This window comes from Dasypus novemcinctus, chromosome 17, assembly GCF_030445035.2.
Source record: "Dasypus novemcinctus isolate mDasNov1 chromosome 17, mDasNov1.1.hap2, whole genome shotgun sequence".
Taxonomy (NCBI): domain Eukaryota; kingdom Metazoa; phylum Chordata; class Mammalia; order Cingulata; family Dasypodidae; genus Dasypus; species Dasypus novemcinctus.
The window spans coordinates 54,521,362-54,548,517 of NC_080689.1; the positions used below are offsets into that span (position 1 = coordinate 54,521,362).

The 27,156-nt window shown below is 45.6% G+C and overlaps 1 protein-coding gene and 1 long non-coding RNA gene across 5 annotated transcripts in view; one reads left to right on the forward strand and one right to left on the reverse strand.

Annotated features, from left to right (window-relative positions):
• Positions 1-2,683: 2,683 nt before the first annotated feature.
• SPRED2 (sprouty related EVH1 domain containing 2) overlaps positions 2,684-27,156 on the reverse strand; it is a 128,420-nt gene continuing 103,947 nt past the window's right edge. For all 3 annotated transcript variants that reach the window (XM_058278684.1, XM_012530030.3, XM_004470970.5), the window contains 3 exons: positions 25,418-25,482; positions 8,247-8,396; positions 2,684-5,984 (listed from right to left, as the gene is read on the reverse strand). In XM_058278684.1, coding sequence (XP_058134667.1) covers positions 5,319-5,984; positions 8,247-8,396; positions 25,418-25,482 — 881 coding nt within the window. In that variant the 3' untranslated portion in view covers positions 2,684-5,318. The remainder of the gene's footprint in view (positions 5,985-8,246; positions 8,397-25,417; positions 25,483-27,156) is intronic.
• On the forward strand, positions 3,776-12,498 carry LOC139436757 (uncharacterized). Of its 2 annotated transcripts, none has more exons than XR_011646116.1 (3): positions 3,776-3,894; positions 7,633-7,714; positions 12,117-12,498. It is a non-coding gene; the product is annotated as an uncharacterized lncRNA (long non-coding RNA). The 2 variants fall into 2 exon arrangements; XR_011646115.1 differs by having other exon boundaries at positions 3,782-3,894; positions 7,636-7,714.

Sequence of the window (27,156 nt, forward strand, 5' to 3'; positions counted from 1 at the left end):
TGTAGATACACATATCTGTGAATAAATGCATAGAAAAAGCCCAGAAGGACAGACGCAGTTACCTTTGGTGAGAGAGAGGAGATACTCATTTTTTATATTTTTGCGGTGTCTGACATTATTACAATGACTATAATATCAGTTCCATAATAGAAAAAATTCCCTTCCCCAAATTTTGGGGGGAAAAAAGGAAAAAAAAACCCCAATAGGGGTGACACCTCATAAGAGGGGAAAAGAGTATGGGGCATGAGTATCACATCATCGTTAGTTTTTTTCCTTCTTCAGGCAGTGTGCTTGCCTCTGGGGAACTACCAGCCCTGGTGGCTGCTCCAGCCGAGAAACCGGGCCTGACTTGCAGTCACAGTGATATCTGGCCACACAACATGTCGCCAGGGTCAGCTCCTTTTCATCTATGCATCTGGTCCAGGCCTAACCAACCAAACAAAAAGCTGTATTTCTAACCACCCTGTGAGTCCCCGTGGAACAGAACTCTTTCAGCAATGCTTTTTCTCTCTGGGAAGATGTTCTGATTTCCGGGGTGGGGGTATGGGGTAAACCATTGCGGGGGAGCAGCAGCTGGGGCCTCGGTGATGAGGGACTGACATCCAGGAGGCAACCCCAAAAGCCCCAGAGGCGGGGCTGGCTCTGAGCGTGGGCATGTGCCGCGGAGCCAACCCAGCCCTCTCGGCAGAACTGTTCTGACAGAGGACACTGACTGATCCCAAATTGTATTTGCTCCCAAGGAATCCGGCCAGCCTAGCGTACTTCTGCAGCCATCACTTGGCCCGCTAACGTGTCCTGGGGAGGCCAGCAAGGAATCAGTTCCACACTTGAGAGTTGCAGAGAAGTAGGAAAAAGTTCCCAGCATAGAGGCTGTAGGTCTACTCACAAGATATCCCTTGTGCGTTGGCCTCCTGTGCTTCAGGATGCCGTCTCCAGGCCTAGATGTTTACTCAGGATCCCTGAATAAATGAGGAAGTGAGGAGGGAACTAGCATTTTCGGAGCACCTCCCGTGTGCTGTAGCTACGCATTTCACTGAAGTGACGTGAAGTGACGACGGTGGGTATTATTCCCACTTTTTTTTTTTTTTAAAGATTTATTTATTTTATTTAATTTCCCCCCCTTCCCTGGTTGTCTGTTCTTGGTGTCTATTTGCTGCGTCTTGTTTCTTTGTCCGCTTCTGTTGTCGTCAGCGGCACGGGAAGTGTGGGCGGCGCCATTCCTGGGCAGGCTGCTCGTTCTTTTCACGCTGGGCGGCTTTCCTCACGGGCGCACTCCTTGCGCGTGGGGCCCCACGCGGGGGACACCCCTGCGTGGCAGGGCACTCCTTGCGCGCATCAGCGCTGCGCATGGCCAGCTCCACACGGGTCAAGGAGGCCCGGGGTTTGAACCGCGGACCTCCCATATGGTAGACTGACGCCCTACCCACTGGGCCAAAGTCCGTTTCCCTATTATTCCCACTTGTTACCCGAGGTAACAGGCTCAGAAGGGAGGAGCTACGGCTAGTGACAAGAGACTCTCCAGCGGCCCTGCATGAGTTATGCAGTTTCTCTCCGCCTGCTCCCTCACCTGTAAAGTGGACATGTACCCTCTACTCTGCAGAGGGTTAGAGATGACCTACGTTGGCCGGCTCCTGGCAAGGTGCCCAGAGCACTGAGGACACATAAGCTATTTCTGAGATGGCCTGAGGGGGCCGAGAGAGCAGGATGGCCGGGGCAAGACTCTGGGCTGGCACCGCTTCCCTGAGGCACTTTGCTTCTTAAACCCGCGAGAGGGGAGGAGAGATGGCAGCCGGCGGGGCCTGGGCCCACGCCTGGGTCTGTGCCTGCCTCAGGTGTCTGCGGGTTCGGCTCCTTACCTACCCCACCTGGCTTTGGCTCCTCAGCTCTAAGAAGGGATAATGGGAGGGGCCTGCCTCTCAGGGGGTCCTGAGGGTCCAGCAGGATCTTAGGTCTCCCTCCTGAGGCACCCCTCAAGTTCTCTCACTCTCCAACTTCAGGCATCTCCCCTTGCTTTTCACCTGACAGTGGCTTGGAAAAGTCCCCTTTCTGGAAAAGTTCAAAGTAAGATGGAGGGGACCCTCCGCACATGTCCTTTTAAGGACCTTCCCTACTCAGTTCTCTAGGAAAGGAGCTGAAACTTTCCTCTGTGATCCTTAAAAGGCCCCACATTTTATTTCCTCCAGGGGACTTGTCAGTAACTTTTGAGCATCCAAAGAGCCCATTTGGGAAGAAAGTGGGCCAAATTTCACTGAAATAGAGATGCTCTGAGGAGACCAAGTATCTTGCTATTTTAACAATTGTTTTCTGCGAGAAACAGGCTTCCAAACTCAGCACGCACACGCACAAGCACACACAAGCCCGGGGTTCAGCAGCAGTCGGTGCAAAACAACTCGGAGGAAGTACAGCTGTTCCCTCTGAGGAGCTCACACGTGGGGGAAGTCAGGCCTAGGAAGAGGGGGTGTTTCCCAGGCTGCGAATTACAGCATTCCTTTCACTTGAGGCATCTGAGCCCAATGAGCTGCAGCCTCCCCTCGGGGGAAGGACAAAACCGCAGGCGGGAGGGGCCCAACAGAAACAGCCCATCGTACACATCCGTTGTCTACAAAGGACAGTCCTTCCCACCCTGTGTGCAAGAAGTCAGGCTCCGCCACCGGTCTAAAGCCAAACATCTCAAAGACAGCAATCTGATAGGATGTGTTTATATTTACATGATACAGTTTAAAGCAACGGCTACATTGGTCATACATATTAGAAACCATAAAAAAAAGTTAAGAACTAAAATGTACATCATACACTTGTATATATATATTTTTTACAGAGGTAAAAAGGCTTATTATAAAAAAATCAATACAACAGGGTTTTTAGGATACAGGTAAAGAATGAATTATGCTTTAGGCACTTTAATTTGTTAATGTGAGCAAATAGCTTGGGGTTAGGGGGAAGCTTCCAAACAAAACCTTTTGGTTAATGTTTTGTTACCACAGATATAAAAATAAAATCTGAATAATTTCTCTCAAATGATTGACGTCAGTATGGCAAAGCTGACTGGGAAAATACTACACACTGTTCAGCACAGTGTGGCGATTAAAGACGTATTTACATAAATGTCCCCAGGTCTGTCCTTGTGCCCTTAACCACTGCTTCACAAACCAAAAAGTATACGTGGAGTAAGATTCAATAGCATAACTCTTAAAAAAGGTGGAAAAGGACAAGGGATAAAGGAAGAGAGAAACAATAATGACTAAATAAAGACGACAAATAAAATGTGGCTGGGATATGTATATTCTTATTGAAATAAATAGGGACACTTGAACTGAGAGCTAACAAAACATACATTAGTGTTGTGCTTTGTAGAGAGAAGACCTTAAGTAAGACCCTGAAGAAACATCTCAGTGGGGTTGGGGTGGGGGGCAGAGATGGTTTCTCAACAACTTTTGGAGGCTGGCTGAAGGTTTTCTACTACATGTTCTCCAGGCACAGAAGAGGTTCTTTTGTTTTGTCAATCCAAACTGACAGCTCTCTGCAACATTTCCAAACCGGAAGGCCAAACCGGTGTCTCCAGCAAATGAAAATATTTACCAACTAATTCCTAAGCACACTGGGTATGTACACCGATGACCTGACCAAAGAACTGTGATAGGCAGAAGCATGACCACTGTGGTGGGCGTGGCCAGCACTTTCCCAATCTGATTGGCAGACTGAAAAAAAGTCTCTTTCCTTGGAGCTGCGTGGCCTGTGTGCAATAAAGAAGGGAGAGGGGCAGGGAGGAGAGGGGGGCCAGGCCATGCCCTCAGCTGGCAATTACTAGGGAAGATAATGATGGGAAGAGCAGCCAGCATGGGAAATCTGTGCCCACAGTCTCCACAAGTTCTGATTGTACTAAGCTACATACAGGTAATTCACTCACTCCTCATTTCTCTTATTTCTTCAATAAGATTTGGCTATATTGCAATATATTAGAAAAATATTCTTTCCTGCTAATTAATTAGAAGCCTCCTACCTGGCAAGGTGACAGGTAGACCTATCCATCTGTGCACCCAACGTGGCAAGTCTGATTTGGAATTGCAGGAAAAAAGACACTTAGGCAACTGGAAGGATTTTTACATATGGCCTTGTTTTTTCCCCCAAGTATGATTGATTTGGTGATGTGAAACTGAATTGAAAATAAACCAAAAGGGCCACCAATAAAACGCAATCCACTCTTCTTCAAATTTATGACATTTAAAACTCCCCTCTTCCTCCTCATTATAAGATAGCCTTGGAGGGTGGGGGAGGGAGAGCTATAGTTTAGCTCACCACAACCTTAGTGTTTTATAACCTGTTCCTGGAACACTGGCTTGTGTTTGAATGGACTTTTTGGCTTGCAAAACAATGAGCAAAATTTCTTACTTCATTCGTGTTTTATTCTAATATTGCTAAATCTTTTGAAGTGGTGGCAAAACAGTTTTCAAAGTTCTATTTTAGGGGTGGTTGGGGAGGCGCACAGAAACCTTAAATCCTCTTTCTGTCCCTGGTCCAAGAGGATACAATGAAGTTTAAGGAATATTCCTGATTCTCACAAGTTAATCTGAAGTTAAGGCTCAATTCTCAGTCATTTTACAGGTAAATGTTTTGCATCACTAAATAATTCTGACAGAATTTTGTGACTGTGTTGGGGGGGTGAAAATGATGATGGACTGAAGACAAAAACTGCAGCTTACATGGAAAATTTGGCTTTAGAAAAGTTGGAGTGGTATTGTTTTGTGGTACGCGTTTGTTAATAGCTCACCTCCTATACATAATAACTGACTGCAGGTTAAAATACTTCTGGTAGGGTTTCATCACTCTGACAATACATTTCCTGCAGGAACTGATGCTTGCTAGGAACAGGCAAGCTGAACCTAGAGAAAGTCTTGCGAATGCTCTTTGAAGAACCAGCTACAAAAACCCACTGAAACCCAGCAGTTCCAACTGCAGACTCCTTTGAACTGGAAGGGGGCGGGGCGAGAAAGACAGGAAATAAACACATGTATAAGACATTTAGCTTGATTACAGATTGTTATTAATACACAAGAGTCTATGCGGAAGGTTCCTTTCCTTAGAACACTGTATGTGTGTGTGTGTGTGGGCACGTGGCTGACGCATGTGGGTGATGGCTGGAGCGGAGAGTCCACCAGCAGATCGCCCAGGCTGGAATGGTGCCTCAAGGTACCAGGGAGCTGGGAGGCCTCTTACTCTCCTTGCTCCTTTGAGTGGAAGGGAGAAGGGGGATAGGGGGAGAAAATAAGAGACAAGTTCCCTTGTGGTTATGGATAGAGGAGGAAAGAAGGGAAACTGAGTCACATGGCCGCTTTGTGCTTCCCACCACAGCACCTGCACATCACCCCGCAGTGGTAGCAGGCCCGAAGGGGCAGGTAACAGCACATACAGGGGGCCAAGAAAGACAAGGCAATAAGAGCCATCCACCGGAGGCAAAACTTCTCGTCGCTAGTATCGCACGAGCAAGGGTCTGTATAGTCTCCCTCGGGGTCCGACATACAGTGATAGAGCATGCTGTCCGCACACCACATGCAGCTCACGCGGCGGATGCAAGTTCTCACGGAGTCGGGGGCGTCCTGACAGTGGCCCCTGCGATTCTCCTCGTGGTTGAACATGTCCCTGCAGTAGACGCACCGGGAGCGCTCCCCGTCCTCCTTCCGCCGCCGCGACTTGCTTCGGGAGGGCTGCGTCTTGATCACGCCGCCCCCGCGGCCTTTGGGGTCCTCGCCGAGGCCGAAGTCTGAGGAGTCCACGTAGGGGTAGTTGTAGTCGTGCTTGGGGACCTCGCCCTTGGCGAAGCGCACGTAGGAGTCCGTGTCCTCCGCGGGCTCGGGGTACTTGCCCCTCACCGGGGCGTGCCGGTAATCCTCGTAGCCCGTCATCCAGATCTTCTCCCGGGGGTTGATGCGCACAATCTCCTCGTCGTCGTCGGGGAAGCTCACCTGGCGGTAGGGCCTCGGCATTGGCTGTCCCAGGACAAAGGAGACGGTTATTACTCTACAGCGGGGGCTGAAAAAAACACCCTCTCCCTCCTGGGCTCTCCCAGAACAGAGTGAGACCTTCACATTAACAAAGGGATTCCTTGAAGAAATTTATTCATCCTACGATTACTGAGCATCTGGTAGGTCAAAGATATATTTTAAATGGTCTCAATCCATTACTGTATTAGGAAATCAACACAGTGGGTTGAGCCCAGCATTTTCCCCCTTTTTGTTGAAGTATAGTGTATACTTGGAAAAGTGCACCATGGTGAGAGGGCAGCTTGATGAATTTTCACAAGTGGAACACACCCAGATCAAGAGGCAGAACAGGCTCTTGCTCAGAACACCCCCTCATCTGCCTGCTCACAGCTTAAGATTTGTTTCACCTGGTTTTTTTTTTTTTTGTATAGTATATTCTCTTTTGTAAGCCAGGTGTCTTCTCTAAAAAACGAAATTGGATAAAATACTGCGTTGCATATTAGAAGGAAGAATATTATCTTGTGAAACTTCATTATTAGCTAGGTGTGTGCCATACCTGTATAAGGGTTCCCAGTGTAAAACGCATCTATCACAGAGGATCATAACCGAAAAATCAAGGGAGGATACTAGGAAATGTTAGGTTATCTAAATGCTAGTGCAATTGAAGACGGGACCCACGGCTACAGAGATGAGGGCAGGCTCTGAGGCAGCCTGCCTGCGTTCACATTCTGGCACGACCTCACAGAAAGTGGGTGACAGAGCTACACCCTCTGGCCTTTAACCCCAAACTGCATTCTTCCTTAGGGTGAAAGAGTTGTCTCAACGGTTAGTCCCCAAACTGGTTACAAAGTGCCTTGTCCAGAGCAGTGGGTGCTGAATAAATATTTATTGAATATGTGCACATAAGCCTGCCGTGCACAGAGTACCTCAGCAGTGGCAGAGAGTGAGATTTCTCACCTCTGAAGCCCTTTGGGCATGAAGTTTTTTAAGGGTAAAGAGCAAGTTCTGAAGAAATAAAGAATTAAGGAAAGAAGGAAAGGAAAGAAGAAGAAAAGGAGGAATGAGCCCAGCAGCACCTAATCCTGACTCTAGAATTTACCAGCAAGTTGCTAAGATGCAGTTTCCCTGTCTACAGAACTGCACAGGACTTCTGTGAGAATGAAAAGAAATAACCTTTGCAGAATGTGTGCACAGAGCCTGGTAGACAGATGCACCTGATACCTGCTACCATTATAACACTGTTATAGAAATTATGACATGGTAATTAGGTCTACCTGTAGCTTCCTACCAGTGAGCTCCTTGCAGGCAGGGCCATGCCTGACCTGCTTTGTCCTAATTTCTAGTCATATTCTCGAAATAAGAGCTTCCCAGACTTTTGAAAATTACAAACCAGGAGAATTTCAATGTAAATCTTGGGAGCTGATATAGGCTTTGACAACTTTTTTTTTTCCCCCAAAGTAAGAAGAGCCAAAGAATCAATTCCTATCTACTGCTGACATAATGTGACTGAAAAAAAGAACATTCTAATACCAAAATATTACGAAGCATATAATAAAATAACTTTTTAAAAGAGTCAAATAAACTTGCCTTTATGTTTAAAAAAAACCAACAGCACCTCACTATCCTGTACTCCTTTTTTTTTCTCATTTCAAAGCAGACTGGTGGACTCATCACCTCTCTTGGGCACCAATCCATATCCCACTGTTTGGGAACCTGCTCTGCAGAGGAGCCGCTAGGTAAATATTTGTCGAATTACTGAATTCCAGACTCCATCTCCATCTCGGTGAGCAGGACTGGGCCTGCAGCTTTGAAGCCAGGAGGCTCGAGCCAAGTGTGCTGCATTTCTTTCCTCCTGATCGTGGGCTCTGGGCTTTCACGCAGAAGCCCTGCAGACAGGGGAACGTGGGCGCAGCGTTGTGCCCTGGGGAAGGGCAGACCTGGGTCTGGATCCCCTAGGGGCTCCATCTCCCTAAGCCTCATCTGTAAGCTCAGGATGCTGAGCACTTGCCTTATGGCAAGTACGCGAGAAAGAACGATTAAACGAGATAAAGAACATAGGAAGGCCTAGCAAGGTGTCTGGCACATAGAAAACGCCGAGTAAGGCTGAGCTGCCCGCCTGAAGCCGTCCCACCCCCCAACATGGTGGGTAAAGTAGGAGAGAGTAGAGGCCTGAGCCTGGGGCATTAGCAGGGCAGGAGGAAAGGAAGCCGTTCCAGAATCAGGACCCGCGCCGCCCTGAGACCTTGGAGGAGCGTGGCTGCTGCTCACCTGTTCGAGGTGATAGTGGTCTGTGAGGTACGGGTCGTGGAGGTGGCCCAGAGTGTAAATCCTCCGGTGCTCACAGGAAGTGGGAGAGGAGATTGTCCGAGTAGGTTGTTCCCTCTTCTGAGAGGAATTAGAAGAGCTGTCTGTAGCTGTCTGTTTGGAGGGAGGCAACTAAGAGTTAATTAAACAACAACAACAACAAAGCCCCACACATCAAACCCTAACAAGCAATATTCAAATACCACCTATTCCCCAGTGGTGGCATCTTGCTGGACTTCCCAAACTCTTGAGTTTATCCTGGCTGTAGGAAGCAAGAGACCCTGAAGGACCAGACTGTTAACACATGATGTGGCAGGCTCGGCAGGCTGAGAAAGCCAGCCACCAGTCCCTGGAAAGTTGGATTCGGTTGGATTTGTTTTTTACAAGGTAGGAGCAGCTCCTGGGCTTTGCAGAAGGGCTTGGTAAACCAGGGTCTCCCACTGGGGTGCTCTAGCTTGACCAAGAATGGTCACCTTGTTCAGGGCCCTGGTTGTGGCAAGCAGGGAAGACACAAAAAAGCAAAAATAAAACCCAAATGTTTATATGTGGGACTGAAACCCAGTCTGGGAATCTCTCAGAGATAGGGATGTTTCTGGGGTACTGTGCACACTGGCTTTCCAGGAAGAAATTTAGTTAACTTTGGGGTTAGAGGCAAACCTTTGAGGTTACTTTTAACTAGAAGCGATCCGGATGGCTGCAGAGCCACTTTTCCCAACAGAGGCTGGAGCCTCCAGGACATCTCTGTAAGATGATCAGGTATGGACTGGGGCTGAGCGCAGAGCACATGCAAATTCCTTGGGCACAGGAGTCCTCACCTACTTCTCAACAGACCACAGTGCTCCATCCTCCCACCTGAAACCTGCGCAGCAGGCCAGGGGGGCCCAGGGATGGCCCTCTCACAACCCCCTGGCCCCACAGGCCGCACACTCACAAGGGCAACCAGCTTTAGAGCCAGGGCCCGCAGAGTCCCTACCCCACTTCTGCTGCCATAGAGGGATGGGTCTCCCCCTGCACGCCCCCCAAAACAGATGAGAAGAAAGGGTTTTTCTTATTAGCATGTATATATTTCTAGCAAATATAAGGGCCCTCTTCCTTGGCTGTTGCTTCTTACTCTTATCTTCCCTTTGTCCACTTGATTATTTATCTCTTTTTATTTTACACGTTTTCATTAGCGCCCTTCAGTCCTCTTGGGGCAAGACAGGGTTAAAAACAAAGAGTTCTTTTTATCCTCTTCTCACTCCCCCCATTTATAAAGTAATAAATGCTCAGAAAAATGAGACTTCAAGAAAGCAGGAAAAAGAGCAAACACCCATATTTCCATTATGCAATTTCTGAAACGTGGTGTGTAAGCAGCTGCAGAGGACACACGCTTTGTGTTGTACAGCATCCCCCTGGGGAACTGGCGCTCATGGATTTTCTCTAATTCTGTTTGGCCCGTGTGAGCTGGGCTGTTGCCGGTTTCTGATCTCCCAATCCACAGTGACTATTTCAGATATGGACACATGTTCTTTTCTGAGCTGATACAGAGATTTTTGACAGAGCAGTCAGAAAAATGCTATTTCCATCTCTGAAATCAGGGTCTAAGGTTCACTTAGCCTGGAATCCTGATGAGATACAGGCAAAGAACCTAACTGAGAATAAACTGAAGCAAAGCCAAGAGAGAAGACCCGTACAGATATCATCTGAGCTCCTGGAGCCAGTCAAAACTGAATCCAGGGGAGCAGGTGTAGCTCAAGTGGTTGAGTGCCTGCTTCCCATGTAGGAGGTCCTGGGTTCAATCCCCATTACCTCCTAAAAACAGAAAAACAGAAAAACAAAAAAACAAAAAACTGAATCCAGATACACCCTCGGATGTTCCAATGATGTAAGGCAATTCCCTTTTGTAATTTCAGCCCAAATGAGCTAGGTTTGTCACTCGGGTGTACGTTTCCTCATTCCTGATTCCTTCTCCGTGGCAGAAGTTCCCCCTGGCCAGTCTCTGCTCCTCACCTACTCCTCCCCACCAGGGGTGGGAGGTTGGAGTGAAGCTGGGTATGCAGCCTGCAGCTTCCCTCTTCTTCCTCTTGGGAGGCCCCTGACTAGCAAACAGCCCCACTGGGACGGCTGCGGAGATCCAGCACCCCTGTCTGGGTAGGCAGGTCTGACTAATCCTGGGGTTCAGTGCTGGGATGCCCATTTTCTACAGATGTAAACTAGGTGCTGCCTCATGAGTGAGAAAAGGTAGCCTATCCACGTAACTCTTTGCTCTGTTTTCTCAATTGGTTCCTAACTCAGGAATGAGTGCCGTTTTCTGGATCAAATTGCAGTAAATGAAAGGGAACAAATGGGTACACAAGAATATACTTTCTTCCAAACTCCTACCTTTCTTCTAAACCCCCACATTCCTTATGGCTTGGAAGGGACTGTACATATTATCTGAGTGCCAGACTCTGAGCTAGGGGTGACCATGATTCCTCACCACAACCTAGCAGATGAAGTATTTCATGTCACACATAGGAAAACTGAGACTATGAGGGATGTAGCATTTTGCCTATTGTCACACATAGTCAAAGCAGAGTCTGACTGAGACGCAAGCCCCTGATGGTAGAGCACGGTAGGATTTCTAATACACCACATTTGTGCCTCTGAAACAGGTGAACCCAATTCCCGTTCCTCATCGGAGGTGTTCTGTTGAGATTAATATAAGTACGAAGGTGTAACCAGCTTTACACACACCCAGGAGATAAGGGGATGATGTCTCAATACAAAGGTTTCTAAAGATCTCAATAAATACCTTCTGAATGAGCAGACACCACTTCAGTGTGATTCAAATCTCAAGAGTTAAATTCTTACCCAACTTCCACATCACAGTCATCTCGTTAGGTTAAAGTCACCCCTGTATCGAACATCATAACATGCACTCAGCATTTAGTTGTCAGAAACCCAGCTAGCATATCACACCATTACCTGTGTTAGTCATCTGTTCACCCAATCCACCGTATTTCCTGTGACCAGGTTAATAATGAGAAAGTCATTCTGAGAAGTAAGGTCTATCGAGTTTTTCCTAGTATTCATCAACCAGTCTGAAAGGCCAACTTCTGATGCACTCATCCCAGCCTGGACAGTCTCCTTCCACTAGAGCAGGGGTTCTTAACCTTTGTTGTTCCACGGACGCCTTTGCCAGTCTGGTGAAAACCCCTTACCAAGTCCACAATATCTGTGGATTATTTAATAAATATATCACACCCACACCAACACATCCCCACATCATAATGCTTTTCTGAATTTCAATTTGAGCTCACAGACCCCTGGTTGAGGACCCCTGCACTAGAGGCAAGTGAAAAGCTCTGGGCTAGAAGACCCAGAAAGCCTTGTGAGGCCCACCCCATGCCCCAGTTCCCTCCCTCCTGAGGGTGGAGCAGAGAGCGGTCAGAGGGGAGGAGAGCCCACAGCTTTTGTGGTCCACGCAGCTCGGGGTTTGTCTGAGCTTGGGGAAGGAGTGCATGTAAGAGAGGCTCCCTCAGAAGCTGAAGCTTATTTCACATCTATACTATCATATGGATCTTGCAAATTGGTGAGTATGACCTACAAACTCAAGGAACGTACTCTCAGGCAACTCCAAGAAAGGTGAGGGGGAAAATCTCTGCTTTTACCCGTGTACACGCACTTCTGAACTAGTTCTCCTATAATGTTGCTTGTGGTTTCCACACAAAGCCAGAGAAAAGCAGCCCACTCAAGGTATGCCCACACATATACACCAACAAAATTCATATACAGCTCTGTTATCTGTGTGCACAATCTAGTAGAATTAGATTAGGAATTAGGAACTAATCAACCAACCTCCTAATCCAACAGCTTCACCTTCAAGTCTGAAATGACTCTGCAATCAAATGCCTTCTGGTTGGATTTTAAGCGATCCTTGCCCTTTTGTGGGTGTCTCTGACCTGTGGCAGCTTTGAACTCATGAAGAACAGAAGTGAAGGTCCTTTGAGAACAACATCAAGGCCCGACTGCTGTGCTCGGCTGGGACCTCAGCTCCTAAGAGCTTCGACGACAGCCTACCCGGCATCCTGACAGAGCCGCCTGCTGGGAACATGAGGCTGGGCGCTGCTGACTCGGGGGAGGGCTTGAGTCACCCCGATGCAGCCAGCACATCCACTGCTCCCTGTGAATGTATCCTCCAGAAAAATCTTGCCTCTGTGTTTGACTCTGATTCAGTGTCAATAAAAAATTATTAAGAGAAGTCCAGTTAAGAAATAAGCAACCTAACACCAGGCACTGAACAACAGAAACACTGGGGTATTATAATGCTGAACAGCAGGGTCTCTAGGAGGCAGACTAGATTTGATTCACTGTCCTTGAGTTACATGCTGAGTGAAGTGGGTTAAGTTAACCTTTTCTTCTTATCTTACTGATTTTTTACCAGGGACTCCAGCGTAACATGGAAAAGTATAGGTGACGGAGGGGCCATGTTTGTCTTTTTTTTTTTTTTTTAAAGATTTATTTATTTTTATTTAATCCCCTCCCCCCTCGGTTGTCTGTTCTCTGTGTCTATTTGCTGCATCTTGTTTCTTTGTCCGCTTCTGTTGTCCCCAGCCGCACGGGAAGTGTGGGCGGCGCCATTCCTGGGCAGGCTGCACTTTCTTTCGCGCTGGGTGGCTCTCCTTACGGGGGCACTCTTTGCGCGTGGGGCTCCCCTACGCGGGGGACACCCCTGCGTGGCAGGGCACTCCTTGCGCGCATCAGCACTGCACATGGGCCAGTTCCACACGGGTCAAGGAGGCCCGGGGTTTGAACCGCGGACCTCCCGTGTGGTAGACGGATGCCCTAACCACTGGGCCAAGTCCGTTTCCCCTGTTTGTCTTTTTTTAAAAAAAGATTTACTTTATATTTCTCTCCCCTTCTCCCCTCTTCCCACTGTCTGCTCTCTTGTGTCCATTTGCTGTGTGTTCTTCCGTGTCTGCTTGTATTCTCGGTGGCACCGGGAATCTGTCTTTTTTTGTTGCATCATCTTGCTGTGTCAGCTCTCCGTGTGTGGCACCATTCCTGTGCGGGCTGTGGTTTTTTCGCACAGGGCGGCTCTCCTTGCGGGGTGCACTCCTTGCACATGGGTCTCCCCTGTATGGGGAACATTTCTGTATGGCATGGCACTCCTTGCACGCGGCAGCACTGCACATGGGCCAGCTCACCACACAGGCCAGAGGCCCTGGGACTGAACCCTGGACACTCTATATGTATATATGTAGGCGGACGCTCTATCAGTTGAGCTATATCTGCTTCCCACCATGTTTGTCTTGAACTTGGTTTAAATGGGACTTTTCATGAATCTCTATAAATATAATGTTTTTAGCTAACTGGAATGAATTTTCCAAAGTGTCCTGTTTTACATTGCTGAATTTTCACCAGGAAATGTTTAGAGGTCACCAGATGGATGCTTTTTGAGTATGATTCAAGATGATTCCCTAGCCTTTCACCTTTGTTTTATTAATATATACAATAAATAGTTTCCCCAATATTAACCATCTTGTATTCCTGGGCTATACTCTACTGATCTTTTACTGAGTTTGTTTTACTAATATTTGGTGTGACCTGTTAATATTTACTTAGGATTTTAAAATCTAGATTCATAAATGAGTTTGGTCTCTATTTTTCCCTACCTGAAGTATCCTTGCCTAGTTTTGTATCAGATTATGTTAGTCTTGTAAACTGAGCTAGGCGGTTTTCCATCTTTTTCTGTACTTTGGAATAATATCCATGACATGGGGATTATGTTTCTTAACCACCTGAGTTTGGTCCCTTTGACTATATTTTCAAAATTTTCTATGGGTTGCTATAAAAATTCACATTTTAATATAGCATGCTTTGGGAAGTGGATGTGGCTCAAGCAATTGGGCTCCTGTCTACCATATAGGAGGTCCAGGGTTCAATACCCAGGGCCTCCTGGTGAAGGCAAGCTGGCCCTTGTGGTGAGCTGGCTTGCGCAGAGTGTAGGCCCACGTGAGGAGCTGATGCAGCAAGATGACAAACAAAAAGAGACTCAGGAGAGAGAATAAGAGACTTAGCAGACTAGGGAGTTGAGTTGGCGCAAGAGAATGATCGCCTCTCTCCCACTCTGGAAGGTCCCAGGATCAGTTCCCAAAGCTACCTAATGAGAATACAAGCAGACACAGAACACACAGTGAATGGACACAGAGACCAGACAACTGGGGTGGGGGGTGGGGAAATAAATAAATAAATCTTAAAAAAAAAAAACCAAAAACATGTTTTGTGCAACCTGGTTTCTAAAGTGTTCTGACAGGGCAGTAAGTAGAGACAAGCCTTTGATAAGGAAGATTGCAAAAAGAAAAGGAGGGTGAAAAAGGGGGAAGGGAGGTGAAAGCAGGAGTCAGAGGACATGGAGATGAAAGAGCGTGCACTGCCAACCTGTAAAAATATATAAAATAGAGATTTGACTGGTTTGACCAAACTTGCTCTGGTAGCAAAGACCTCCCCCTCCCTTTCCTGGAGGGTTTTGGGATTTAGGCTGAGCCTGTGTGGGATGTGGAGAGGACTCAGACTGAGAAGCTGCTCACGGACTTGACCGTGTCTAGGGGGGATGAAGCACGGCATGGGGAGGGACACCGGAGAGAGGCGGGTAGCATTCCAGATAGCGGGGGACAACCCAGGCCAAGGCTCAGAGGAAGGAAAACAGGCTCAAGTTTACCAGTGAACAGATGATAAACGTCCAAAATGGAAAGCTTCAAATGGTTGGACACTGCAGTCATATGTTGTGGTTTTTTTTGAGAATTCAAATATTTCCTGTAATTCTCCAAAATTTAACAACCAATGAGAGAAAAACCATGGAGCTTTAAAAGTTGACATAGGGGTTTCTTTTAAATAACTGACTTGACTGGCATGGTATCTTGACAATAAATCTCAGTCTGAAACGTGAAAGACCCCAGGCGAGGCTGCCTGGGCTCAAGAGCTAATTTTCCCAAGTCACTGTCCCCTGGTTCAGGTGGTAAGTGGCATGAAGGGAGAGAGGAGACTAGGAGGTCAGTGCCTAGTGGCAAACTGTGCTGGCTCCTGCCGACTGTCAGGTACATCTTGTAAAATATGATCTCTTATTCTCGGAAGCTTGGCTATTCTTTCCTCTCCTACAGAAAGACCTAGAGTTAACTGGGAAGTTCTTAAAGTGTGTGAGTCTACTCATTTGCCCTTGGTCTGGAAATGAGCCTTCCTTAGTTGGAAGGCCAACCTCTTTGACCAAGGGAGGCTCAGGGGGGAGGGAAAGCATCCCAACCAAGTGGCCAGGGCAGCTGAAGTGACAGTTTGTTTAAATTATCCCTCCTTAGGGGAAGCGGATGTGGCTCAAGCAACTGGGTTCCCGCCTACCATAGAGGAGGTCCAGGTTCAATATTGGGGGCCACCTGGTGCAGGAAGGTTGGCTGTGTGGCAAGCTGGCCCACGGGGAGAGCTGGCACAGCAAGATGACGCAATAAAAAGAGACACAGAGGAGAAACAATGAGAGACACAGCAGATCAGGAAGCTGAGGTGGCACAAGAGAATGATCGCCTCTTTCCCACTCTGGAAGGTCCCGGGATTGGTTCCCAGAGCCGCCTAATGAGAATACAAGCAGACACAGAAGAACACACAGCGAATGGACACAGAGAGCAGACAAGGCGTGGGGGGTAATAAATAAACCTTAAAAAAAAAAAAAATTTATCCCTCCTTATATGGAATCCTGGCTGCTAACTGAGGGCTTGTGGGAACATTCAGAGTAGGTCTGCACCCCCTTTACTCCCTTCAGTTCAGCCAAGTGAGTGCTGCCTTCCTGGGGTTTCCTGCTGTATCTGTTTTTCCAAAACGGGGTGGGGGTGGGGTGGGTAGAGAGCAAAGGCAACATGCAGGTGTGGGAGGGGAAAGGCGGTATGGCTGGGGCTGTATTTCAGGAAGGACACACTTGGAACTATCAAGGGGTGCCTGGTTCACAGGTCCTGGTGAGACTATAAGAAAACTAGAGACTGGCAATTTTCTTCTCTGTCTTGGGGATGAAAACCAATGGGAAAAATCCCACCTTCAGAGAGACAAGCAAACAAATACAACTACTTCATCATGCCTGTGTCCTCAGAACATGAATGCCGGTACAAGGCAACACATGGCGCCAGGAGCCAAGCCCCCTCTAAGCAGCGGCTGCAGGTGTCAGCAGGCCCTTATAATTTGAATATGGTATCGAAAATAAAGTTAAGAAACTGCTTAAGGAGGCAGACCACATATCTAGGAGTCATGTGGCATTACAAAGCAGAAAGCAGGACCATACAGGCAGACAATTGGAAAACCTCAATTCTGGACCAGGAAAGGCCAAAGAAATTAATTTGTTTAATTTCTTTGGGTCTCAGTTTCCTCACATGTAAAAGGAGGGGTTGCACCAGATGCTCTCTAAGGTCTGTTGGAGCTCTAACAATATTATGTGTAACCCTCCCGCCCCCAGAACATACAGGTCAGTGGGCTTGGACTAAGCTGGTTGCTTAGGTGATTCCAGAGCCACACGATCAATTCAGTTTGATTAAGCAGAATTTCTGGCTTGTCTGCAGATGTTGCTTCTATTTTGAATTTTTAGGGGTGGCTAACTAGTTATGACCACAATTTGCATTATTTTTGCTGCAACCCACCACCTGAATAGTCTCAACAGCTGATGCAACCAAAGCAATAGTCTTCCTATCACAAAGGCTTCTTGTTTTATTTAAAATATATATATTTTATTTCTACATAGCCACACAATGCTATCTGTGTGTATAAAACCAGGACCACTCCTCAACCTCAGGCTGGGAGACTAGACTGACCCCGTGAAATGCTGGGCCTGTTCTGCTTCTCAGAAGACAGTGAACTGATGGTGGAGGACCTCAGAAGGCCCCCCTGCTCAGGTTGTTTGGATAAACTTTTGTTTCTACTTCTCCAGCAAGGCAAGCCTGTCTCCTCAGTAACTACTAGTAACTACTAGGGCTGACTCTGACCTAACCCATGGCTAATCCTCTCTCCTTTGGTAAACAGGAAGCTGTCAGCCATTTTGTCAACAGGCCTTTGGGAACCGGTAGCTTCAGCTCACCTGTCCTGAGGGCCTACATTGGTTCCAGGTGTCCTCTTCAAAGAGGCAAGCAGAACAGGAAATCAGCCAGACCCACTCTCTTTTTTGGCCCCAGTCCGCAGGCAATTTGGGCCAAGGAAGCAGTTGCTGGGGACGAGGGCGCAGAGGAAAGAGATGGCTTTGCTCTAGGATATTAATCTCCTCTGGGGCCCAGAGGCTAAATTAAGTAGACATCCTTTCATTGTGAAAAAAGAACAACAGAAAAAAAATTCCCACACAGTTAAAAGAAAGTTTAAAGTTTCTAAATTTTGAAGGTGGATGCAATTTTGATACAAGAGGAAAGGACTCTGATAAACCTGGGGTAGGGAGGCCGAAGGCTGGGTTTCAGGCAACCCTGAATATGTACTCTATGTAAATGAGTAAAATGGAAATAATACTATCTTACTACCCGCAGTTTAAAAAGGTGAGATGGTACATGTGTAAATGAAGAGAGGAATAAATGGGAGGGCATAGCAAAATGCTTTTGGGCTTCTTGAAGTCAGAGCATTTCAAAGCGTTCCTTTGGATCCCAGGTATTTAATTGATTAAATTTGGTCATTGTTTAAAACACTTTCATAAGAAGACCCTCTTATTTTGTAACACGCACTTGATAATTACTGTCATTCAGAAGCTAAAGGAGCTCCTGGTTCATCTTTGGACAGTGGTTGTGGGAGGGCACTGCTCCTTGGAGAAGGGACACCTCTCCCAAAACATTTCTGCTTTCCTTAAAAAGCTACCATAGGTAACTTTTACTATTAAGTTCTACTCTGTAGAAGTCATTTATATTTTCAAACCCATTTTCTCTTTTACCTAACCCCACCCAGCCCCAGGCCCTTAATTTCAAAGGTAGAGATAACAGAAAACATTTCTGATCAATTGATCTTCAGAATGAAACTGGGGCTTTCAATGAGGGGCAGGGGGAACTTGTTACCGCTTCTAAAGAGATGGCTGAAGTTTTAACTCCAATGCCCTCGTTGAAAGGTCCTGCTTCATCTCTTTCTGAGTCTTGGTAGCTTTTATTTGCAAAAATGGAAATCTCAATGGGTACCACTGGGTGTTTGTGAGGATTAAATAGAGTAACATTTGCCAAAGTGCAGGGCTCGGCTCCAGAGAGAGAGAGAGTTTCACACTGTTGCCTTCCCTTCCCCTTGGTCAGGGAATGGAGACTCAAAGGAAATACGTTCACCCTGAAAAATTCTTGAGCCCAGACCATCAAATAGCACAGCTGACTAATGGCAGAACCAAGTTTAGAATCCAGTTTCTCCCTAGACTCCAAAGTCTGCAAACGCAGGGATCACATACAAACTTTGTTAGAAAATCCGTAAATGAATCCATTTCCCATAAAAGAGGTACATTTGCCCACAACTTTAATGTTTGCTGGGGATAGAGTACGTGGAAATACCCACAAGGAAAGGGGAAATTTGTGGTATCCTGTGCTCCTTAGCTTCCATAAATGAAACTTTGATTTTTTCCATTTAATTGGTAATGAAAAACCACCTGTTTTAACAGACCACCAGGTTTTAACAGACCAAAACATATAAAACATGAATCTGGTAAACGTGCAAATATTCAAAACTTCACCAAGGCACAAAACAATTTTTTTCTTGGTACTTTGGTTGTTAACTGCTTGCTCTAGCCATGCTTTGAGAACACTTAGAGTGGATGGGAGGGATCTGAGCTGTCACTGGGGACAACTGCTCTGAATAGCCAGAAAGCAATAGAATGCAGCTTGTAATAAACAGGATGTCAAAAGTTCAAGTGAAGGGCACAAGGAAGGACTGTTTTCCAGTCTGGGCAAAGCAAAACATGGCTAGAAGCTGATGCTACTGCAAAAGATGTGTATGTTTTCTATGTGATCGAGGACTGCCTACCTGAAGAAGTAAGGTATGATGAAACACCAAAAACTAAGTATCAGCTCTTTATAACTGGGTTCCACGAGAGACTTAATCCCCATACAAAATGATGTGAACTGACTCTTTTCTCAATTCTCCAAAGGATGGTACATAGTCAGTATCAACATAGGTGCACAGGAGAGAAGTTACCTCATTATACAGGATGGATACCTTAGGCTTAGTTCTCTCCAAAACATTTACTGAGAGCGGCTGCCCAAATCCAAAACCAAAATGGTCTAAGCAAACCTTAAACCCAGAAGGGGGCAAAAAATCAAAACCTTCTATGTGATGGGTCTTTCTCTGCTAAGCCTCTTTTCAAGTTGCTATTTTGGGGATGAAGAGACACTCTGCAGCAGACTCTGTGTCCATTGTAAGAAGAGTCCACATGAGGTACTAGTCTCCTATTTATCTTCTTTTTTCTCCCCTTTCTAACTTGGGTCCAAAAGAACCCTAAGATATAATTCCTGTATTTGGTGGTTGTTTAAAAAGTATAAGAGCTGAAATATCCTAAATATAATTACTCAACAGAAGAAGAGCAAAACAAGTTGGGAAGCTTGGGAGATGGGGCTTTTTGCAGTATCCTCCCCTGCCCCCCAGGAACTTGCAGTGTGATCCGAGGCAAATCAGGCATCTGATTCTCTGGGTCACACTGGCAACTTCATCTATAAAATGATGCCAGAAGGAAAAAGGCTGGATCACTCAAAATCCCCTCCAATACCTGACCTACAATTCTAAGGAGTTGGCCTGTCTACAGTCTCCTTGCCTCCCAGCAAGTCAAGCATTTCCAGCTAACTCTTCTCAGTTATCTCACCTTTAAGGCATCATTAATTTTACACAGTGGACATACTGCTTCCTGCCACTAAACAAAGAAAACATTGAGAGCTGCTGAAGAGCACCCAGAGCCATAGAATTCAACCTCTGCGGATCTCTTCAAACCCCCTGATGGTGCGGAGGCGGGCAGGAGGGGTGGGGGAAGGATCAGATTGCTGTAACTAAGTTATGTCTCTTGATTCCTCTTTCTCCCTTGGTCAGTCTTCTCAGAAAATCTCCTCTTCTTCTTTCTTCCTTTTTAAAAATCAAAGCAGTACATGTATATAGTTTAATAATAAATCAAATAGCTGTCCTTCATCCCACCCTTCTCCATCTCAACTTCTTACTCCCCAGAGAAATTTTCAATTATTGCAGCCCTTTCTTCTGGTATTTCTCTCCCTTTCTTAAGCAACATAATGTATTTTCTTGAATTATCAGACTTAGGTATTATTTAAGGACTTGCACAAGAGGAAGACTTTGCTATTTTATTTTATATGCAAGTGTCCCCCCCACCCCCCCAATCTTTCTATAAAGCAAATATTTCCTTAATCCCCTGGCTTTAGAGCTGGAATCTAGCCACTCATCACCATGACAGCTGAAGCACCGACTCTTGACCACAGATTCTAGATTATACTGTTCTTAGAAGTATCACTTTAGCTGCATTCTCCCAAGATCATATTAAAATTATCCTTGTCTATCTACAAAGATGCTAATGACATTTAAAAATGGTTTTAGAATTTTGGAGCAGTCAACAAAACAGCAGGTTTTAGCAGACCAAAACAAAACAGAATTTGGCAAACGGTTAACTAAATGACCATAAAACCAGGAGCCCCTCCAGTTCTATACAGTCCGTTTCCTCTACTCCCACCCCTACCCTCAATTACCCCTTTTTTGCAGGCTCCAAACCCTCTCTCTCAAAGCCCTCCATTAAAGGATTGAGAAGGAAGTCAGTTCTAAGTTGGGGGAACAAACCATCTCAGCATATGCACAGAGCAAAACTATTCATAGCTCAAGTATACATGAGCCTCCTCCATAAGACATGTAAGTTACCAAAAGCACAACAAAAGGAACAAACCTAAGTGCCTTTCAACACTGGCCCTCTTGTCGCCCCTGCTTTGAAGTGAAAGAAATGAAAAGCTGTCAGTTGGTGGCACCTACAAGAATGTGCTGGCGGCGGACTTGGCCCAGTGGTTAGGGCGGCTGCCTACCACATGGGAGGTCCGCGGTTCAAACCCTGGGCTTCCTTGACCCGTGTGGAGCTGGCCCATGCACAGTGCTGATGCGCGCAAGGAGTGCCGTGCCATGCAGGGGTGTCTCCCGCATAGGGGAGCCCCACGCGCAAGGAGTGCTCCCCGTAAGGAGAGCCGCCCAGCGTGAAAGAAAGTGCAGCCTGCCCAGGAATGGTGCAGCACACACGGAGAGCTGACACAACAAGATGACGCAACCAAAAGAAACACAGATTCCCGTGCCACTGACAACAACACAAGCGGACAAAGAAGATGCAGCAAATAGACACAGAGAACAGACAACCGGGGGGGAGGGGTTTGGGGGGGGGGGAAGAATTGAATAAATAAATCTTAAAAAAAAAAAAAAAAGAATGTGCTAACTCTGAGCAATGTGTGGAGAGACTTCCATGTTATAGAATGCTAACCTTTTTTTGTTCGTGGTGTTTACTTTATATTCGTTGCATTATTCAGCTTAAAGATGTGTACCAAATGGCTCAGATGTTGAATTTCTCATATACCCACATTAAATGCTGGTTTTCTCCTAAGTATTTTTTTGCAACTGGATTAATCATTGTAACTGAAGCCCACCACGGAGTAGAGGGGACTGTGAAGGGACCGTCCTGTAATGGAGAAAGCCAGGGCAGGAAAAAGCTTGAGCTTATAGTGACACTGCTGGGAGCTCAGATCCTTTTTGTAGACGGAGCAGAAAATATAGCTAGAAAAATTTGACATGAGCCTACTGAGAATCCCTCAAAACAGTCACCTTTAAATGGTCCTCTTGTATAACAATAAAGCAAATGAATAAAATATGAAAACTTACGATTGTTACACACCATTTCTGGGGTTCAGATCACAAATTTATTGTGCAGTGAAAGAGCAAAGCTTTATAGGGTGGTAAAGATTATAATTATGGAAAGTCTGCCTATAATTAGGTGAAGACTCATTCATTCAACAAATAAGATATGAAAAAAAAAAGAGGCAGGCTTTTAAGGGGCAAGAGAGATGAAAACAATAACAATGACAACAACAACAAAGTGCAATGGGATTTTAAAGAAGAGAGGACAATTTTAATTACTTGAAAAAATATCAGGAAACATGAACAGAATAAAGACCCCCTGCCCCACCCACCCCCCCAAAAAAAACTGGGAGTCTCTGGTAGTGGCTCTGGCAGGAAAGATGACGCCATGCCCCAGGCTGGTGGCATGAAGAGGAAAAGACAGGCATGGGAAGAATGCAGAGAAATATGTTCGTATTTGGCCAAAGCAAATGGGCAGAGTGGCATGTGTATGCATGCACGTATGCGAGTATGTGTGTATGTGCGATAAACAGGATGCTGTTTTTATTCCGAGGGATTGCAAAATGGTTTTACCACTCTGGGAAGTCAAGAGGACAGGCTGGTTTGGGGGATACTGATGAGGGCTGGGGCAGTGTGCAGTAGAGACAGCCACACCCTGTGAACCAAATGGCACCCTACAGGGGAACAGGGGGCGCCCTTTCTGCCAGACTTAATTCTCCAATGCAACACACCTAAGGAATGCTTATAATTTCATGTATCAATATATTTTCCACATTGTCCTAAGTGTTTTCCTCCTAGCCCCAAGGAATCTCCTAAAATTCAGGAAAGCCACTGGCTCCAGCAGCAGAAATGGGAAAGAGAAACTCCTGGGTCCTTCAGTGAGAATGCTGGAGGTTTTCCCACAGGCATGCTGTCCTCTTAGAACGTGACCTAACTTTGGTCCATTATACGTTACTAGAGGAACTTATCATCATCGTTTATACCTTTTTTCATCTTTTCATTTTTAAATTTTTTCCTTTTTTATTTTATTTATTTTCATTTACACCTTTTTAATAATAAATGACTTCCAAGTTCTAAACAACTTATTAATAAAAGTTCTAGAACACAACAAAACTTGGGAAGCTGGAGAGTAACTGTGTTAAAACAGCTGCTCATTTCCTTGGCTCCAGGCTTCAATCGCCTCATTTACTGTCTTATGACAGGAAGTCCAATCACAGAGAGCCCTTGAATAGTGGGAATCTGATCCATAAGCACCCAGTGACCCTCCCATCCCTAAGTGGGATGTGTTCCCAATATTCCCAATAGTCAAAGGCTTGACCATCAGGGGAGGTGCTATTATTAATAAGGTCCTTGTTTGTAAACCAGTGGAAAGAAAGTGATTGATCCTATATAGCAGGGCCTACACAGAATCCAATTAACTAAGCGCAACTCCTTCTCCAGGGAGTTTCGAGAGTCTGGAAGCAGCTGGACTGTTTCTAAACTTCCTATTAGCTCCATGCATTCGGCCTTACCCTAGAACAGCACATTGATCCCCCTTGGATTAGAGGACAAAACCAGGAGGGATTCTGGCTTCCATCATCCCTTCCCTTGCTCTCTCTCCCCTTTCTATAAATCACTTCTGGCAGGTAGCTGGGAAGCAGCTGCGAGTGACAGTTTTGCTCTGGAGCACAGGAAGCCACCTTTTAACCCGCCTGCTGTTGTTTGTCTCTCGAAACGTGACAAAGGAACAGATGTAAGCAACATGCCAACTGTTGAGAGGATCTGCTTGGAGCACTGTAGGAAGCCTGCTCAGAGCCATATTGCACCAGCCGCTCCATGGAAGGACAACTGAGTTCACTTCCTGAAATCCCTACGTACTCTGTTCATGGGACCGTCAGCCCAGGCAACTGACCACACACACTCCTGCCTCGGTCTTCACCCCCGAGGTCTAAGCCTAAAAGCCTTTTTCTCAACCTTGTTCAAATGCCACTGAGGTCCAGTGTAGCCTTGCCTCCTTTCCTGACCCCCATACCCCTGCCTGGACTAATGACTTCACACTGTCTGTGTCAGTATCTGCCTTTCATGGGTCAATCTTGTCTTTGTCCAAACCATTCTGTAAACTCTTTGAGGTCTCAAGCCATGGCTTTGTATTTTCAAAGTAGTATTTTTCAAATTACTGGTCACAAACCATTAGTGGATTTAGAAACAAGTTTAATGAGTTGCAACTAGTATTATTAAAAGACATTCTTGGGATAACTGGGTAACTATGGACTGGATATTTGATGATATTATTCTTGTTAATTTTCTTAGGTATAGTAATGATGTGGTTGTGTAGGAGAATGCCTTATTTTTGAGATGCATGTTGAAGTACTTACTTTCTAATGGGTCAGCAAAAAAAAAAATACATGTGTCTAAGTACACACTTATGCACAGATAGAGCAAATGGACATAGTGTTATAACTGTTGAATCTAGATGTAGGGTATATGGTGTTTTCTCTATTACTCTTTAAATATTTATGTATGTTTGAAAAGTTTTATAATTAAAAAAACAGGAAGAATAGGAAACAGAAGGAAAAAAAATCAGGATGTGGAGCATGAAGTACAATTTGATTTTCAGGTATACATGTGGATATTCATCCTGGGTCACAGTGTAAATGCATTTCTTACCGTGGGTTAAAGCCAAGTGTTTGAAAATGCTCTCCTAAAGTTCCTCCTTGCACCCAGCACACAGCAGGCATGCAATGAACTGTTTGTTAATTAACTTCTAGAAGCACAGGATTTAAATGAAGAAGCAAGCTGAGAAATCATTTTGAATCCCCTCTATATCCCATTAACTCAAGCTGTGTCAAAATAGCCAGACCATTTCCTGCCATCACACAGTCAGGCCTAATTCAGCCTTCAGGCCTTTCTTATCAGATGTTTAATTACTCATTAAGAAGGTTTAATTCTGGTTCTTCTCCTGGATGTCATAGGAGGAGCTATGATAACAGAAGACTCCAAGGAGGATGACCAGTTGCCTGGGATTGAGGCGTTTCGCAGGACAGGAGACTTTTGGTGCTAAAACTGGGACCGTCTCAGTCAAACCAGAATGGTTGGTCACCCTAAATCTGGGAGAAAACTGTGGGTAGAACCAGGAGAGCTGACCCTAATGTGATGGGTGGCAGACGGCACCACTGCAGATGAAGCAACGAGGCCAAACGCAGAGCAGGAAAAACTGTGTCATCTCTGTGATAGCATCCAAACAGCAACAGCAAATGCCAATCTGCAAAGTGTCTCTCATGCCCTTAAACAGAACCTCCCTCTGATTAATCATCAGGTAATCTGGAAAGCAGAAGAAAAACAAAACTTACTGTAAAAACGTCATCATCCCCAAGCTCAGCTTCATTATGGATGGTGGAAGATGATGTTGTTGAGCCTAAAAGAATGAAAATGCAATAAAAAGTGTTTCCAAAGAGAATAAGTCTAATCCATTCACTTAATAAGTATATTTTAATAAGACCACCTCCCATTCCTTTTGAATGTGAATCCCTAGCAGGAAGGTTACCTGGGAATGAAATGCTTTTACTTTACTTATCTTTAATTGACTCTTGCCAGGATGCTCCATAATTATTGCCTACTGTTGTTCTCAATTGATCCCTCAAACTTCTATACTAGCCATTAGAGAACAAGCAAATAGAGGGGCCCCACTGAGCGAGTGGTCTCGAATGCCTGCCTGCTCCTCTGCAAGGGTAGAAAGAGTAGCCCTCTGCCAGAGATCTGGAGGGCCAGGGACCCGAGAAGCCCCAAATTAGACCCACCACGATCTCACTACGCAAACCAAACCTAGCTTCTCCAGTCTCTTCATCTGCCAATGAGAGAGTTTGAATAAATATTCTGGACTGTTGCCTCCAGTTCTGAAATTCAAATACCGGATTCTAAAACCTAGCTTCTTGCGTGATGGAATTAATCAAAATTTTAGGGGTCGATTTTTAAGCTTTCTCACACCATTCTTCATTCTGATATACAAATCAGCATAACTGTACTTGAAAAAAGATTAAACAAAAATTCGTATTTGCAAGCAGTTACTGCCTGCCACATTCCACTCCTCCCCAACCCCAACAGCACCAGTAATGTGTGGTTTAACCTGACACTGTTAATGGCTGAAAGGAAAGAACAGATAAAATTTGCATATTTTGCTATTACATAAAAATGAAATAAAAAGAATTGCTCAGAAAAGGATGAGAAATACTTCAATTGGAGGGGAAAAAGCAGCCCCAAATACCCTGTACAATTCCTATTGTCTGTCAGGATTCTTTTCTCTATTATTTGAATTACTCTAGTCAATTAATGTTTAAAGGCAAGTTTGATAGAAAACAGGTAGAATAGAAACAGGGAAAAAAAATTACAAATGGGAGACTCAAACTGCCTCTATCCCTAATATAGGGGGAATTTTCCCTCTGAACATTTAAAAAGCTATGTTCAGTTGCAACATTTTAAATATTTGCTACTCTGTCAAATTTGTAATGTGAACACAAACTGGTTTTTATTATCTCTTTTTGGTTATCACATAATTGTGTTCATGGAATCATGCTCTAGCTTGAATTGTCTTACTACTGCTTATACCACTAAGCAATTGTTCTTAAGCTTTGCTCTTCTCTCTTCCCTTCAATCCACAATAAAGAAAATGACAACACTTTTATTTCTCAAACAAACCAAATGTACAACCTTCTGTGATTAACTTTCCCGAATTCCGAAACTAGCGTTAATTTGCCTTGGTTGACATTTCTTTCCCCATGGGGACCTAGCTATGGTGCCTTTTACATGGCAAAACAAATCCTCTGATTTGGTAACTGAGCAGGTGGAAGTGGAGAATGTGAGTTTGCCCCTGTGGGTTCTGGCCACGCCCACCATGAGAACTGCCTGCCACAGGGCTTTCCAGGCCACAGGCAGATGTAACACAAAGCCACTACTCACTCAGCCACAGAGCGAGGCCTAACCTGACCCAGGGCTCCAGGTCCTCCTTGATTCCTGTTCCTTCCCAGAGGGAGCTGTATACCTGGGCCTCTGAGTGCAGAACCGTAAGGAGGCCTGAAGCCTCCTGGGCTCAGCA